Source organism: Planococcus citri, chromosome 5, assembly GCF_950023065.1.
Source record: "Planococcus citri chromosome 5, ihPlaCitr1.1, whole genome shotgun sequence".
Lineage (NCBI taxonomy): Eukaryota > Metazoa > Arthropoda > Insecta > Hemiptera > Pseudococcidae > Planococcus > Planococcus citri.
This window is the reverse complement of record NC_088681.1, coordinates 14,786,003-14,804,999: the sequence shown is the minus strand read 5'-3', so window position 1 is coordinate 14,804,999 and position 18,997 is coordinate 14,786,003. Positions and strand designations below refer to the sequence as shown.

Here is an 18,997-nt window from a genome sequence, read left to right as displayed (position 1 = left end):
GTCGTCTGGCAGTTCACAAGTTGAGTATAAAAATAATACCTAACTTTGTGAAAGAAATGCATTTGAACGAAACAATGAAAAAAACAAAAACCTAGGCCGCTAAGAGAGGATTTTTTTATCAAGTCATAAAATATTGTCGGTAATCTGCCCGAAATATGGCACAAAATTTAGCGAAATTGCGAAGGTATGAAATTAAAGACTGAAAGACAATTTCATTAAAAATCATTTCACTACCGATTTGATCAATTTTTGAATACATTATTGTCAGTTAGTGAGTATTTCCTCATTTTGGGGTCGAATGAGAATTGTTTTATTGTAGGTAATAGGTAATAATGACAATAGTCCTCAAACGCGGATCTCTTTTACCTACATACTTAGCTATATCCATTATTGAACTTTAATTGTTTCAGAATGAGTTAAAGGACTACGCAAAAGAAGTTACTTGCGCGAAAAGGTTAAGATATGAGACCGAAATTTTCAAGAATACTGGATTTAATACTGCTGAAATTTCAACTCAGCAAGGCAAAATTCATAAAGAAATACAGAAAATGATGGGCCAACGATACAACAATTTTTCAGAAAGTATGGGGTTTTTTCATTCAATTTCGTGTAAATATGAAATCGGTGAAACGAAAACGATTACAATAGAGGCGTCCGATTTCAAACTCCTTATGAGAGCCGTGGAGATACTACAATTTACGGAACTCGAAGTTCCCGAGATGATTTCTACAACACCCACGACTACGGAGATGACATCAACTGAGCTTGAATATCAGAACATTCAGAACATAAAAGAAGCGTGTATAAGTTTGTACCAACAAAGTACAGAGGGTATAAGCGATACTTTTATAAAGCAAATACCGCTCTGGCAAGGGCTCGATGACGACTTCAAACGTATGGTGGCTCTCAAAATGACCTCTGAAATTCCAAAAAAGATAATCACAGACCGTTTTCAAAAGGAGCAAGCGCACAAACAGCTGTACGTCGATCAGTTGATAAAATCCGGTACAATTTGGAGCATTTACGCAGATATACTAGACCAGAAAAACAAAGAATGTTTGGGAGTTTTCTATTTTACACCAGCTGAACGAACTCGTAAAATAAGAGATTTGTTAAAAAAGAAGTGGAAAATGGACGAGTCAAAATGTATTGACCTTTTCTGCATCGAATTCAGCAGAATTCACGAAGCTGTAAGTAGTGAATTTCACGGCCAGCGTGTATTACAGTGCCCAAAAGGTTGCCAACCATCGACGGAAGAGTTCAGAGAGTATATAGGAAACCTTTCTTCCAAACTTAACAGTAACCATGTTATCTTAGTTGCTGAAATTCTGAACGGCAAAACAGAGGAAGATCCTGCGTCTACGCCTAAAAATTGAAGAGTGCGGTAATAGGGGTCAAATGTGGTTTTTCCCACCTTAATCAGAGTGGGGATGACCTAGGAAACTGAAATTTGGATATGTTTATCACAATAAGAGTACTGACCAACGGTATAATTTTGGACTCTTTTCATCTTTTTGGGGTCATATTATTATGCCCCTCCAAAAAGATGACCTTTCTGTAAAAATGCGGTTGGAAGGTTTAAACATGCAAAAGGCACTTCGGGTACATCCTCCCATTGTACTGTGAAAATTTGGACCCTCTAGGTCAATTTGGAGGGGCTGTAGGCTTGGCTAAACGTCAAAAAACACGCAAAAATCCACTCTTTTGACCCTGGAGAGGGGTCAAATGGGGTTGGAAGGTTGAAACCTGCAAAAAGCACTCAAGGGGCACTCTCTCATTGTATGCTGAAAATTTGGACTCCTAAGGTCAATTTTAGGGGCGAGGGGGTCAAAAATAGGGGTAAAATGTGGTTTTTCTCACTTAAAATGTTGATCACAATGGAGGTATTGACCTACGGTATGATTTTGGACCTTTTTCGTTCATCCAAAAAAATGACCTTTCTGTAATTTTGAACTTTGACCCTCCCCACTGCAGGGGTCAACTCTAGCTCCCAAAAGAACCCTATTGTCCAAGTTTTATCCCATTTCATTCATTAGAACGTCTCTTGATTTAAAAAGTAAAAAATTCAAGTTTCTGTGAAACTTCAATATAAATAAATAAATAAATATTTATATAAATATAGATTTAAACTTAGTCATTGTGGTGCCTGTTTTAAGTATACGTAGTCATTGTGGTGCCCGGTTTTGGGCTTGTGGCGCCCAAATCGGGCACCACAAGGTCTTTTTATATAAAACGATGTAGAATTTGATGAAATGCACTCTAAGGTGAAAAAAAAAATTTTGAGGCAGGCACCACAAGTACCAAGTTTATATAACGGGCACCACTATGACTAAAAACCTTTAAAAAAATAAACGGCTCCAAAACACCTTTATCATACATATATATATGATCCTCTATGTACGCGGGCACCACAATTACCATAAAAGACCCGGGCACCACAAGGTACTAGGTACGTGTATTCATACATACATGTAAAAACCATACATTACGAGATCCGTTTTATATAAAATCGGGCATTGCGAGATCCTGAGATCCTTTTGCCGGATCTCGCAAGTTCTCTCATATGCCATGGTACTCGTGAGATCCGGGGGACCCTGTACACACATTTTCAGCCGGATCTCGTTTTGCCTACTATTCATATACTTATATACAATTTTTGAAAATAGATAAACGACGCATCTTGCGAGATCCACCCTCAAATCAGGTTTAGGCCATTGGTGGATCTCGGTTTATGCGGATCGCGAAATTGATGGCGGCAATGCATAGAAAGGCACTGTTTACACACTGGAACATGCGTTCGAACGAAGTTGTAGGGTTATTATTTGAGTTTTTAGCATTTTTCGAAATTTTTTGGGGTGGATCTCGCAATGCCTGTGTATATGTCGGATCTCGCAATGTACTATAAGACAGTATATGTATAGATTGCCCCCATACATTACGCAGCCCATGACATTTCACTGACTTTTTGCGGACCGACGTTTGGTTTGCACTAGCAGGGCCGCGCTTGATTTTTTCCATGTGTTCTCAAAGCAGCTCACTGCTGGGCCATGAAAAGAAGGTATATACTCGATCAGATTGGAGAAAGACTTATATTTAAGCTTGTAATTCAATTTTCAATTTTTAAGGAGGGCTCCCCACTCAAGTGTATGTTTTTTAGATATTCCCCAGACTTTTTCCGCCATCAAAAAAATGTTTTCATTCGCTTCCAGGGAGGTGAGGAACTCGAATAGCTCGTGCATGTAGCGCTAAGTTCATAAAATCGAATAATGCAGGTCTTTAGTAGTACTCTGCCTCATATACACAGTACACACTGCGTTGGCTTGTTTTGAATGTCTGTAGCGATTGAAAACTGAATAGACTTTTTGCAGCCCGGCACTGGGCTGCAAAAAGTCCAGATGGGCCGCAAAAAGTCTGAGGTTTATCTAGTATGGGCTGCGTAATACCACTTTTCATGTGTATATATATACATATAAAAAGTGACACACCGGGAATCGTCTAGTTTGAGCTTAAAACGTTGAGAACTATCAAAATTTTTCATCCCCGACCTTTTTATCCAAAGTTGGGCCTACCGCAATAGCCATCATTTTTTACAAAAATTTGGCTAAAAAGGCGTTTGTAGGAGGTAATTGGACACAGGCGAAGCGCAGGAGCGAAGCGAGAGTGCGAGTAGTTCAAGCGAAGCGCAGAACATGAAAAAAACACGTGTAGGAGGTAGTTGGGCAAAGCCCAAGGGGGTCCCAAACACAGGCGAAGGACAGGAGCGAAGCGAGGGTGCGAGTAGTTCAAGTGCCCTCAATGTTTCTGGCACAAAAATTTGGCTCTTACATAGCGGCAGACTGCAACGACTTTTTTTTTTTAATAAAAAAAATCCAAGTTTTAATGTGGCCAAATAGGCTTGAATAAACAAGCTAGAAATTTCAAACCTTTAAAATTTATTGAGATCTGAGATATACTCCACAGCTCTTCCCAACTACCTAGGTACTTTCAATTTTTCAAATCTTATTTAGAATTCCGTTAACCTTCAAAAGCCGAAACAATTCAAAAAATTGCATACAGTGCAGTGGTTCCAATAATGCCTAAGTACCTATGGTATTATTTTTAAACGCAGTTTTTTTAAAAAACGAAAATGACCCACCTTGTTTAGAAAAATTTTGAATTCGAAAGATCCCGAATAAAATGATCGGAATCAGGAATCAGGAACCGGGATCAGAGTTCCGAGGTTTAAGTTCAAGAGATCGCGGGTTCTGTTTCAGTTCAAATTTATCGAAAATACATAAGGAACGAGATCTTTCGAGGCCAGTTGACGAATTAATCGATTTATCTGCGAGGAATCTAATCGCTCAAAATGTCTAAGTAGGGGGTCTTTCGATGGGAGGGATCAGATCAGTGGCGTAGCCAAGGGGGGGCGAAGGGGGCCATGCCCCCCCTTTGCGAGCGAAAAGTTGAAAGAAAACATGCAAAAATGGACGTTTTTTGTTGTTTCGACCCATTTTTTCTAAAAATTTTCGCTCTCGCTTCGCTCGAGCAGTAATTTTGCCTTCATTTTCATAATATCATCACACATCACGATATATTTCCAGAAAATTACCCCTCATTTCGATTTTTTTATGCCTAAAAATCTGGTTTTGCCCCCTCCTTGAGAAAATCTTGGCTACGCCACTGGATCAGATTCCGATGTTATTTTCATCGTTCGCGTTGGATTAATATTTAACAGTGAACAGCTTTATTCATCTAGTGGAAGCTATTTTCACTCAATTTCAGCCTGCTAATCACGAATTTGGCTTTTTATTGTACAACTTGGTGAATTATTGTTTATTTACGATAGATCAGCTTTGAGTAGGTAATTTTTTTTCTTGGAAAAATTGTCTGTTATTATATGTTGCCTCAATAAAAATGGTGGAGATCCTTTTCCAGGCCTGACTTAGCGGACTGATGAACAAACATGACGTAAAATTTGAACTCTTAGGAGTTCTACTGAGCGTTTGAAAATTTGCTGACCCATATACTTAGGTACTTATCCCTTCAAGGAGCACCTCCCGAGCTAGAAATTTTCCGGAGTGACTTTCAACTCAAAATGAAGGTCTCTACGCGCCATGATAATACGCTCACTTTAAAAATTGTCTCAAAATCTAAAAAAATATAAAATTGAAAAAAAAAATGAAATCAACAAACCAACACGTTTTATCAACAATTTTATTATGAAACGCAGTACAAATAGCATCGCATACTAAAGGCTACAAACTGCTTGAATAGCCTCTAAAGACGTACAAACAATTACGCTTTATTTTTAATTTTTTTTCTTTTTTTTTTCGTAGTAAAACAAACATCTTTAATATTATTTTTTATCTAGGACGCTTTTTATAAAAACGGAATAGAACACACATAGAACTGATAGATGCGACACATAAAGCTTTTACAAAAGACTTTTTACATTTTTTTTTCTTTAATTTTTAATACGACTATATAGGTAGGTAATATAGGTATGTTTTGACAGTATGAAAATGAAGATGAGATGATACAGAATGATCAGTGTTTCTTTTTAGAAATCTCAAAATTACACAGTTTACAGATGAATATTATGTACGAGTACGTATAGTAATAATATAAATTTGTAGGTAGGTATGCGATGGAGTAGGTAGGTAGGTATATAGTTGAACAGAAGATATGTAAACAGGTAGGTAGATATGTATAGGAAAAGGATCAAGTACATACAGGTGGGTAAACCCATGTCTTGTGTATTTAAAATATATGTAAATTGTAATGATATGTATATTATTATAGTATTTATATAAGATGGTGGATAAGTAAATTCAATACTGACATACTTTGATAGTACATAGTACATACAATACATCTCAAAAATCTTTATAATCGTGTAAGTACATTTGACAATACAAAAAGTTCGTTATCTACCCTGTAGAAAATAAAATACGTAGGCAAATGGCCTATAGAAATATCTTTGTTGAAATTTATACAGGGTGTCCTGCGTGATGAAGAGTTGTGAAATTCACTCGGTAATGCAGCAATTCATTACGTATTTTCAAACTCCAGCAACCTAATCGACGCCATTGCGGTTTGGGTTGCCACAATACCAGACGATTTATTCAACATTTCACCAACAGAACACACCGAATACATAAAATGTAGAAACCAATTCCATAATCTACGATTTTTTTTTTAAAATTAAATTTCTATACTTCCAAATCTGCAAAAGGTACCGTAGTAATTAGTAAAAGTAGAGAGGAGAATCACTGTTTTGATATGTTCAGGTATTTAATAATTTGGAAATAATTCTAAATGGCTCGGATGACCCGAGCTAATTGTGTTAAAAAATAAAATATATATGAAAGATTGTCTATCATGTTCCCTTGAAATGCTAAAGTCATCCTGAATTTTTTTTTCATCATAAAATCCTACATAGAAATAAAATACAAATAAAAAAAAAAAAAAGAAAAAGAAAACATGGGTACTTATATGTATAAGTATAAGTAAAATGATTTTTTTTTTGGTTGGCATTTTGAGTAAATTCTCTCGATATGTATCAATGATATGTCTGGGTTTTTATCATAATTTTTTCGATTAATTCGTCGTCATTATCGAATCGATAGGTACACATAAAAGATATACATAATCAAAGCTTATCATGTAAAAAAAATAAACGAAAAAAAAAACACATCCATCGAAGATATGCAACCTGGATGAAAAACTTTAACAAATCTATTTATTTACTAACATCACATCTTCTTTTGGAATAATTACAAAAATCGTATACATTCTCCAAAAGTCTAACCTATATAAACATTGAAACTTAAATTACTTTTTCCAGGTTCATATCGTCGATAGAACTGATATTTCTCTCTTAGAAAAAAAAAAATTATAACGAAAAAAAAACCACCATCATTAAACTTTTTCAAATGAAAAGCATCGTCGTCGTATGTCAATTCTAGTACCATCTTGCATCCGGCAAATCATTATAAAACGAATATAGCGTAGAATCGAAAGTCGTATCATTAACAAGTCTTATGCAAATGCAAATTCGAGTGCTCGAGTATAATGAATAATGACGCAGAAGAAATACACGGTATGGTACAAATTTACCTCTCAACAACTTCGAATCTTACGATTTGCAATTTTTTTTTTTCGAGATACCGAAACCATCGTCATAGTTAGAGCGAGCAATTATTCCTCAAAATAATGCTCGTACGTCATTCACCAACAACTCAACAAGATATAGGAAGAGACAGAAAGAGAGAAAGGAATGGTTTCGATTTGCTGAGCAAAACAATGGCTGGAATATTATATCTAAGGAAAAAAAATTACACGAGGAATACAGAGAGAGAGAGAGAGAAAGAGAAATACAGCAGTGATCTGCGAAAAAACATTGTAAATTATTGTACGGTACCGTGTACTAGAATTTTCATTATTTCGAAAAACAGAACAGAAAACATATTGAGTAAATATTAAAAAGTAAAAAAAAAAAAAAAAAAAAAAAAAAAAAGGAAATAACAAACGTCTTGAAGAACAAATAAAAGTATTCAAAAGTGAATACTAAACAAACAAAAAAATAATGTATAAACAAAAATGATATGTATGATGATATGTAACGTTTACAAGGTATTACAAGGTATTGATATGTTTGGTTTTATACAACGTGGTAACCACTTAATTATTGGACACTTATATATTTACTTTTTAAAAAAAATTATCATTTTTTTTCTGTCATAAAATGTGCTATAGTTTAAAAAAATAATAAGTACAATTACGAGCCTTTTTTATTTGTTAGATATTTTCGAAGGTGTATTTCGAAGACGAAGACCAAAAACTACGTACACGAGTTCTCTGGGAGAGTCGACCATTATGATGAAGTATCAGCAACTTGCATAAGGATTACTTTAAGAATTATGCAAGGTTTGATTTTTTTGGGAATCAAATAATTTTTTTTTAGTTAAATTCATAAAATGAACTTGGAGATGTAAAATTAAAAAAAAAAAATTGGAATAAATTTTCACAGAATTGACTCAAAATTCAAAACACTGGTTTTTATACGATTTAAAAAAAAAAGAATCACAACAAAATAGGTCACACGTGGATGTTTTTCCAAAATAAACATCGAATAGAAAACTAAACTCCCCATAAATTGAGATGAAACCTGCTGATAAGAATATACGGTGCGGTGGGGGGAGGGGGAACGAACTTATAAGTTTGAAAAAACAATTTAGTAAAGAACGAGCATTGGTTTGGAAGATCGAATCAAAGTTGAATTCAATGAACTTCGAAAGTACCTACCTACTTATTCGAAACATCAACATACAAGTAGGTACCTATTTATTCTTTACACATGAAGACTGAAACAGGAAATGAGTATTTAATGTACTTATAATTTGCTTATTTCGAATCAACTGCCTGTCTGCCTCCCCCTTCCCATCTTCCTCTAATATTATTAAATATTTACATGCGAAATCAACACATTTTTTTTTTTTTGGAAATACTCAATGAATTTCGATGCAAAGAAATCAATTTGCTTATGTACCTATGATTTTATTTCTAATCAAGTTTTTTCCTTACTCGTTGTCTTAAAATTATTGAAGCAGAATTGTTCAATGAGATGTTTCGATGTTAATTCAACGTTTTTAAATGTTTTAGGTACGAGAATTTCATCAGCAATTTTGATAAGAACTAAATAAACTGGAACTTCAGGCCACTTCTACAATTTTTCAATTTTTTGTACTCTTTTTTTGTTCAAAATTTTTTCAATTTCTTTTTGTTTTGAATATTTCTTACAAATTTGGAAGTTTTTCCGAGTGTTTTTGATGAGGACTGAGTATATTTTTTTTAGTTGTGTGGAGGGGTGGGTTGACGGGAGCAGAGAGGTGGTTGGATTTTCTTCATTTTCAGTTCCTATAGTTTTGCTTCTAAGGCTGAGTTTAGTTACTTAGAATTTTTTTCCCAAATTTTTAATTTTTTTTCATGGTTTTTCAAAGTTTTTACTGATATATTTTCATTGGGAGAGGGAAGGAGAAGATTATTATTTTTTATTCTCTAAAGTGTATTTTTATTGTACGCAGTTTCTTTTCCAAAAAGTGTTTCATTTCATAATTTTGTTTCTTTGTTCAGGTTTTTTCTCAAATTTCAATGTTTTTTTCCCATTTTGTTTTTTTGGATTTTTTTTTTCATTGGGACGGGGAAGAGGAATTTAGACACATCGAAGAAATAACAAAATATTTTTTCGAATCGATTTTTTTTTTAAATTTTCGGGTTTACTTTCGCTTTTAAAAATTGCAAGTTGTTTTGTTACTCAGGTAGGTGAATATTTTTCTTCGAATTTCTCAATTTTTCAAATTCATGTTCTGTTTTGTTTGAACTCTTTTTTCTCAAGTTTTAGAAAATTTTTTAATTTAAAAAAAAATTTCCGTTGCGATAGGAGGTGATAAGTGGACAGGGGGAGTGCGAGGAGGAAGAGAAGAAAGAGAATTAGGGCACTTCAATTTGTCCACACAGATTTTTTCCCTTTTTTTGCTTCGTTTTTCTCAAAAAAATTCTATTTTGATCAATAACGTTTCTTGAATCTTGATTTTTTCATCCCTCATTTTTTTTTCGTGTTTCGATAAGTATTAAATGTTCTTCATTTTTTAGGAGGGGGAGAAGGGGGAGATTTTTTTCTGTTGAAAGAAGAAGTGAGATGAGAATTCAGACATTTCGACAAATAAATTATTGGCATTGTCAAAAATTATTCAAACTTTTGTTCTTGAAGTTTCAATTTGCATCTTAAAAAGTTGTTCTCTACATTTTTTCACTTCTTAATTAGGAAATGAAGAACTTGGGTAATTTATTTTGTCAGTGGATTCCATTTTTCATTTTCTGTTGCACTCTTGATCTTAAAAAATTCTTTTTGTTATTCAAATTTTTTTCATTTTTTAATTTCCTTTTTGTTTGTGTCGTTGGAATTTTTTTTTTTGGTTTGAATTTTCAAAGTTTTTTCGAGCTTTATACTGGTTATATTTTTAATTAATGGAGGACAGGGGAGAAGGGAAAGAGGAGTGCTATGCAATAGAAAAAATAGATTCATTTTATCGAGTGAATTTTTCATTTTTATTCTCACTTTTACTCGTGAAATTTCTTTACTTTGGTCAACATTTTTTCGCCAATCTTTTTTCTTTCCTTTTTTTGTTTCTTTTTATTTCAAATATTACGTATTTTTTTCAATATTTTTGAAACATTTAATCGAATTTTTCTTTTTCATTTTTTTAGAAATTGAAACATTTTTTCAGTTTTCAAAATCTTTTTACTTTTTTGGGGAGAATTCTTCATTTAAAGAGAGAGGGAGGGGGAGAAGGTGGAAACCTCAACAAAATATTTTAGTCTATCAAAAGAATGATTTTGTTTCACTTTTGCTCTCGGAATCTCATTTCTTTAGCTGAAGTTTTTTCTCCTATTTTTTTCATTTTTTAAAAAACTGAAATGATTTTTCCAGTTTTCAAAATCATTTCACTGGAATTTTCCACAGCAAGAGAGGGGCCGAGGGGAGGGGGAGAAGATAGACACTTCGAAAAAAGATTTTCATTTTCCATTTTCTGCTTCACTTTTGCTCTCGGGAATAATTTTCTGAAAATTCCATCACATTTTTTTCATTTTTCAATTTCATTCATGTTATGTAAATATTTTTTATTTTCCAATTTTTGAAGTTTTGTTCATTTTTTTTGGTGAAGGGCAAGAGTTCTTTCTTGAGAAGGACAAGAGAAGACCTGGGAATATCGTCAAAAAATGATTTATTTTGTCAAACGGATTTTTTATTTTTATTTTTACTTCTATTTTTGATTTTTTTTTTCGAGATTTGAAATTGTACGAGTGAGAGGGAATGAGAAAATAATTAATTTGTGGATTTAATTTTTCAATTTCTGTTTCATTTTTTTTTTAAACTTCTGGTCCTAAAATTTCATTTTTCTGCTTGAAGTTTTTTTTTTCGTTTTTCAATTTCATTTTTGCTTTAAGTAAGTACATATTTGATTTTTTATGGGTGGTGGAAGGGAAGGGGTGGGGAGGGGAGTTGGACACTCCAACAAACAGAATTTCAATTTTCATTTTCTGCTTTGCTATTTTGGTCGTGTTTTTTATTTCATTTGTGTATATATTTTTCTAATTTTCAAAGCTCTCTTTTGCTTGTTTTTTTATTCGTTTAAGTATATTTTTAATTTTTAAAAATTAAAATTTGAAAAAGAATACATTTTAACCAAATAAGTAATATAAATTGTTCAATTTTCTATTTTTTTTTTTTTTTTTTTAAATATCAAACCCAGACTTATTTTAGTTTGTGAATACGGAGCTAAACTATTAAAATATCACCTAAAATATTGCTTCCCATAGAAGTTTCACTTGAAGTAAGCTCAATTGTTTTCAAATTGGAAAAAATCTCTCAAAAAACAATATTATAATTGCATTTTTATCATTTTTTTGAAGAAACGTTTCAACTTTAAAGAAAAATTTACTCCAACAAAAAGTATTCAGAATGAGATTTCTTTTCGAAAATGTCACTTTCCTCCACCCCCTTACCCATAAAAAACAATTGATTTCTGTTCATCTGTTGATCAACATTTTGGTTATTAAATCCATATTACTATAATTCCAGGCTTGATGAGTCCCGAAATCCCAAACCTCGTAAAGTCATCCAATATGCCTTCTTCTACAGATACTTCATCAAAGTAGTCGAACTCTGAAACACAACCCCCTTCATCGAAATAATTCATCAATCGCACAACATAAGTACACCATAAATAAACACATACAATACGAAAACAAACCACAACAACATTCACTCACAAACACAACATACTACAAATAGGTAAGTCAAATTTAAACAAATCATAAAAATAGCCAGGCTCGTAACAGGAACTCTACTACACTGACTTAAAAGATGTAGAAAAACATCCCTGCACTCTAGGCTTTTAGCAAAAAAAAAAAAAAAAAAAAAAAAATGTGTACAAGTACATAGAGATAGTAATACATTGCATTAATAACATTGGTAAAACGAAATTTTCTCTTTTGATCAAAGCATACCTTAAATTAATACGAGAAAAAAGAAGTATAGGGTAAAAGGACGCGGACGTGGTGCTTATTTTTAGCATTAGGTACTCGTATTATCAAACACAATAACGATGAGATATAAGAACTGAGACGAGAAGGAAAAACACACCTTATGTGTTTTGTTTATAGCTTTTGCAAAATACACATTAAAAAAAAAATTCTCACATATGTAATATGTGAGTAGAAAATTTCAGATGATAGGTCGATAATAGAGAGAAAATCTCTACACCTGGCCCTGCTCAATCAACATAATATACTCAACACAAAATACACACACACACAATGGTAACTAAGTATATAGGAGTTTTAATATGTATTTATAAAGAATTTATAAAATCAGCCCCACCAGCCTGCAGCCCGATGAACGTTGCTTGTTGAATATTTGAAAGATGTTAATTTAAGATATGCTTTTTCGTATATATAATATATAAACATCCAAAAGCTAACCATCGTGACATATACGATAGGTCGTAATTTATTATTTAGTACAAAAGTTTACAGAAAATTAGGTACACAAGTCACGTATATAGTATAAACAACATACAAAGGTACAAAAGCATTACCTTACCTATCAACTAAGTATATTAAGTACAAATAAGTTACGTAGGTATAAAAAAACAAACCAAAAAAAAAAACAAAAAAAAAAAGTAAAATACAGATCAGAATGTGGTACTTGGTAATAATTTTTTTTCCTCCGTAAAAATTCTCTTTTCTATTACGCTAACCAAAGAAGGAGAAAAAAAACCTCGAGGATAGCTGAGCGATGATGACGTCATCGAAATCTAACAAAAGCCTTTTATTATTGCCCTATAGTAGAAGAAAATCTCGCGAAAAAAATTTCAGCAGACGGGTTAGATTTCGATGACTGATTAAAAAAAACGAAAAACGAAAAACGTCTTCATATGCTTGGGAAAAATTACACAATGTGAAGCATTAGTAGCTTTTAAGTACACGTAGTTATTTATATGGATTCGGAGTTTTGTTTTCTACTACACGAAAAAAAGGATAAGAATAAATCACTATATAAAAAAAGGCTCACCTTTCTAAACGATAGTCGCCTTTACACAAAAAAAATAAAATAAAATAAAGATTTCGTTGGCAGTGCCATTACACCTGTGTCACATTCGCAACGTTTCTCATTTAGTAGTATCGTATATAGCAAAGCCATCTTTATTAGCTGGATTTTTTTTTAAATTAAAAAAAAAAAGTAGTAATTAGTCGATATATACTCGATTGAACACTAATACACAATGACATAATTGCACGTTAGTTAATTTTATCACAATAAAAAAGTTATTAGTCACTAGACTTTCAGCTAGTGCGAGAAAAATTGTTAAAGCATCAGTTAGAATATGCTACCACACGCTATCGATTTTATACATATAAAAAAAAAAAGAAAAAAAAATACATTTATACGTATCCGAGTTGCTAATATGGTCGATGTGTGTGGTTCCCTTTGTATCGTTTTGTGTTACCTTCTCTGCTATATACTGGTACGTACAAATACATTCGTCCACAAATTCGAAATAATGGGCTAAAGTACATACGTACGATATACCAACCGGAGGATATTTTAATTCGGTCTAGTTCGCTCTTTTCGTAGGGTGTAAAAGTTTCCTCATCGTATAGTATATCGAAAGTATACGAGTTAGATGTGTCTCTGCCTATACTACCCTTTCTGTGTATGGTATTCGAATGTTGAAAACCGCAAACCGCAGTACGATCGAATTTGCTGAATTTAAACCAGAAGGAAGGACCTACTGTGGATTGAGTTGACAAGTTGGATGAGTGTGTAGTTTTTGAATGGAGGAAATAATTGCTCGGAAAAATACCAGCAAAGAACTGCATGAGTTGATTTGTGATCAAAAGTAGAGACCAATCGAATGGAATTTTAAAATAATTGTTCGTTTTTTTATTTTTTTTTATTTTTAAATATTTTGGAGTGAATTTTAATCTTAAAAATGAGCTGATTTGATCGATGGAGAGTTATTCGTATATTTATACAGTGTTTAGATGAATTTTATGACCATTTTCTCATTGGAAAATATCCTTGGAAAATTATAAAAATTGAGTTTTAAATTTTAAATAATTCACCTTCACAATATTCAAAATAAATTCCTCGAATTTAAGGCATAAAAGTTGATTTTCACAATAACTGAATTTGCGGATTAGATTATTTATCGAAAAAACGTTTTTTCGCCACTATTTTTTTTTTTTTTTTTTTTTTTTTTTTTACAGAACCAATATTTAACATTAAGATTGAGGAGTGAGGGCGAGAGGGGGGCGTGGAAACAGTTGCTTTCCTTAAAGAAAAACTTAAATTCTGAACACTAAGAACCAATAATTTTACTTTTTGGGAAAAACTTTTCAATAAAAAGGAAAAAATATGATCTTTTTGATGTTTTGAGGATAATTTTTTCAACTTTGAGGAGCGAAAAGTGGCTTCAAATGAAATTTTTGTAAGAAAGAAATTATAAACGATATGTTAAGAAAAAACTTTTGTTGCATAAGTTTCGCTCCATTGTTGATTTTTTTTTTTTTTGGTTAGACGAAAACAATTTTTTATGATTTTTAAGGAATATTTTTCCAATTTAAGGAGCTAGAGTTGCCTTAACACTGAAATTTTTCGAGAAAATAAATTATGCATAGCAAAGATATTTGAAAACAAGTTTTCTTTGACAAATTTTAATCCATTATTGAAACTTTTTGTTTGAAATGAGAAATAAACACGATTTTTATGATGTTTTGAGGGATATTTTTTCAATTTCAGGGGCAAGAGTTATCTCAAATAAAATTTTATGGAAAAAGAAATTGTAGCGAGATGCTCAGGAATAATTTTATAAAAAATGAAATTGTAGAGGAGATGTTGAGATACAACTTTTGTTCAACAAATTTTGCTCTATTGTTAAAACTAGGTACCTATTCATTAGAAAAAAAAAAGATTTGAGGAGCATTTTTCTTATTTTAGAGATGATAAGGGTCACCTCAAAATATGAGATTTTTATGCAGAAAAAGTTGTCAGAGATTTCAAGAAACAATTTCTGTTGAACAGATTTTGTTCCACTCCACTGGTGAAACTTTTCGATGAAAATGAGAAAAAGTCAATTTTCGTTATTTTTTGAAGAGTATTTCACTGATTTGAGAAACAAGGGTTGCCTAAAATTACATTTTTATAAGGAGAAAAATTAGAGAAAAAATATCCTGGGGCAGGAATACTTTTTTACCTGATGAATTTTGCTCAATCTTTGGAACTTTTTAATAAACATCGAAATAAAAATCATTTTGATAATTTCTTGAAGTGTATTTTTTTTTTCAATTTGAGGGACAAGATTTACTTAAATCTTGAAATTAAATGTTTATAAGCAAAGAAAAAGTTTAAGAGATATCAAGGAACAACTTTTGTTTGGCAAATTTTGCTCAATTCTTAAACCTATTCATTAAAAATTTGAGAAAAAACCGAAAAAAAACATTTTGACGACATTAAGGGATATTTCTCTGATTTTATGAGACAAATGTTGCCTAAAATAATATGTACGAGTACATGGCCAAAAGAATTTCCCCTTGTGTAAAAGACAACCCCTGCCCACACCTTCAATTTTCATCACTTTTCAAAAAAAAAAAAAAAATCCAAAAATGCAAAATTAAAGTTTTTTTTTTTTATTTGAAAATATTAATCATGTTTGAAATTTTGAGTCTTCATTTTCTGAGATATTCGCTGATAAAGAACAGCACTTTTGTTCGATAAATTTTGCTTCGTAATGTTGATTTTTTATCATTTTAAGAATACGAGTTTGATGTGGGTTTTTTGGAGAGGGGGAGGGGATTTCTCAGATTGGAGGAATGATGCCAATGAACAACTTTTGTTCGACCTATTTTCCTCTATTTTTGAAACTGTTCAGCAAAAATGGAAAAACGCAATTTTAATGATTTTTTTGAAAGATATTTTTCTGATTGGGGGGGGGGGAATAAGGGTCTCAAATGCGGTTTTTTTTTTTTTTTTTTTTTTTTTAGAAAAAGCGTAAGGATACACTCGGTCAAATCCGGTGATCCCTCCCTCCCCTTTTCCCATCCAAAAAGTCTTAGGTACTCGGAAATGTCCGGTTTGATAATCAAGTAAGTACATAAAAATAATGTAGTTCATATTTTTCGTCATCAATCCTTCCCTCCCCCTTCCCCTCTGAAAGAGTTTAGAACATTGGAAAATGCACTAGGTGAAATCTGGCGATCCCCCCCCCCCAAAAAAAACCTCAAAGTCTTGATCGAAAATCTCGCCTTTGAAAAAATAAAATTACTCATATTTTTGCAGTAACCCCTCTCTTCTCTTTCCCTCTCAAAACAGTTCGATTAGGTAATGAAAAAAAGAACAAACATTTTTGACGAAAAAGGAGTTCAATTTTTCTTTAAAGATCTTCCATAAGGTTTTGGAGATTTTTTACCATTATTTCTACTAATTTGAGGCAAATTTGCTCTGCACTTTCTTCGCAGAATTCGTCAAAAATTAATTTTAAAAGGATGTAAAAATTCAATGATGATCTATAAATTTGAAGAAATTTAAGTCTTTCGATGGAATTTTTTCACTTATTCAATAAACGGTATTTTTTTCAACTTTTTCACGAATTTTTGGTCATTTCCTCCCCTTTTTCTTACATTATTTTCCAGAATTCGTCATTTATCAATTTTATTAAAACAAGAATAAGTCAACGAAATTTTGAAGAAAAAAAAATCCAAAATTTGACCAATTGGCCTACTTTTACTAAGTTATGTTGGCCATAAAAAGAAGAAAGATTTCATTTTTAGAAATTCTCTTTAGATTTTTTCTCAGAATTTTTGATCAATTCTCAGCCTTTGAAAATTGTCATGTGGGTAAGTATTAATTTACACATCATTTGGACAAAAATCGTTCAAGAACAACAGTTTCCTTTTGTGAAGGGATTTTTTGAAAAATAATTTTTTTTTGTAAATTTTCAAAAATTGGTCCTACACATCAAAGAAATCATTTTTGGAATTTCAAAAAAACATTTTGCAAATTTGAAATGAAAATCGAGATTAATAATGCATTAGACTTTTAAATGAAGGGAAAATAACCAGAAGACGTGATTCAAAGAAAATGAAGGTTGCTCTTGCTCTTTGAAATCCTCCAATTTTTGAATACGTTGACTCACCCCCTCCCCCTCATCGGAATCTGTTTCTGTCAGCTGAGAAAATAGGATTGTACAAAATTGAAGACTTTTTTTTTCGTCTCAGTCATCGATATTTACGGTGAGAGGGGAGGGGGGTGTTGTTGGTGGTGGACAAAACTGCATTTTTCGCGCTGTAGTTAGTCTTTTTATTAGTCGAAACACTTCTTCAATAAATAAACATTTTCGCTCAAAATTAAAAAAAAATAAGGTACATATTTTAGTCAGGAAAATTGGACAATTATTCGAAAAAACAAATCTGCCATTCACTAAAAATTATTTCACACCTTCAGCCTCTTTCGAGAATTCGAGCATTTCAATATTGCTTTTTTATAAGACCTTCCAAAGTTCAATCCCATAATTCAATTCACGAAAACAAACGAATAAAAAATTTATGCAGGTAACAAGAAAATTTCAAGGACTCCACAAAGAAATAAGAATTCCTTGTCTGGAATTTTTTCGGTTTATTCTACCAATAAAACTTCTTCCAAGGACTCTTCGGTACCTACCTATCGAGTCTATAAATAATTCAACTTCGTTTTCGTTGTAATTATCTCTCACGTCAGATCATGAGTCTAATCTTTACTTCGAGTTTTTTTTTTCAATTTTTTATTTCATATTTTAAGGCCAGAAACTTCATTGAACTGCGGTTTGCGGTTGATATGTACTGAAGAAAGAGAGAGAAATAGAAAGTAAAAATTTCAAGGTAGGTTTACCATTATATTTTTTGGCCTCATTTATCAATAATTTTATAACACCCTCCCTTTCCCCCTGGTACAAAAAACCTTCTATTATTAGCATCTTATTCGATGTATTTTTTTCTAATATATATTTTCGGACGAATAAAACAAATATTCAATAACTATTTTTCCGATTTTGATTTTTCTCATTTTTGAACTTTTTCGATACAAAACTGGCCACAAAACTGCAGATCCCTAAATAATTCAAATTTGAATTTCAAACAATCGCGATGGAATTTCCATCCACGATATTCCTTCGTCAATATAACACGAAGCAGAAGAAGAAGAATTCATTCCTTCATCTTCCCCTCCCCCTCCCCTCACCCTCCAAAAAGAAGTCATTCGAGCAAAATTTCAGGAACACTTTAAAGCTGATCTCGAAATATACTTCGCGATTTCATACCATCACAGCGTCAACTTCTGAATCCAGGCCATAACCACACCACTGGTAACCAACCAAACCAATAATAGCAACGTTCGGATCAAGAGAGAATCTGAGGAGAGATAACTCTCAACGTATAGATAATGTAAAATCGAGGTACGCGTATAAATTGACAAGTAATTACAGGTAATTACATAGTATGAGATGGCGTTATAAGAGAAGAAAGAGAGAGTAAGAGGAGAGAAACAGAGATGAGGTACACAGATAAAACGCATAGGTACACTAAAAAAAAGAGGGACTTGTTAATAAAAACTAGGCGATAAGTGTTTGCAAATTTTCCCCTGCGCATTTTCAGCCTGTACTTGGCAGCTTGATCGTCGTCTCGACACACGGTTTGAAGAGAAGAAAAAAAATTACGATAAAAATTTCGGTACGGATTGCTAGCACGTACCTAGACGAACGATTCTACAACAACGATACGAATAAATACGAGAACAAAGCATATACGACACCAGTCAGCAATATCGAATTGACTGCTTGTAAGCTGAGGCTATTTGATCTAGTAACGTTGCCATCGATTTCGAAATCTTTCACGAGACCGCAACCTTTCATGCTCATTT

At 32.4% G+C, this 18,997-nt stretch overlaps 2 protein-coding genes across 2 annotated transcripts in view; one reads left to right on the top strand and one right to left on the bottom strand.

The window, feature by feature from the left end:
• Positions 1-7,510, top strand: part of LOC135847065 (uncharacterized) — a 23,438-nt gene extending 15,928 nt beyond the window's left edge. Inside the window, exon 5 of the mRNA XM_065366461.1 lies at positions 411-7,510. Within this exon, the coding sequence (XP_065222533.1) occupies positions 411-1,376 (966 nt within the window). The 3' untranslated portion in view covers positions 1,377-7,510. The remainder of the gene's footprint in view (positions 1-410) is intronic.
• The window catches only part of LOC135847064 (acetylcholinesterase-like), an 83,043-nt gene continuing 69,221 nt past the window's right edge, over positions 5,176-18,997 (bottom strand). The window contains exon 9 of the mRNA XM_065366460.1: positions 5,176-18,997. Within this exon, the coding sequence (XP_065222532.1) occupies positions 18,843-18,997 (155 nt within the window). The 3' untranslated portion in view covers positions 5,176-18,842.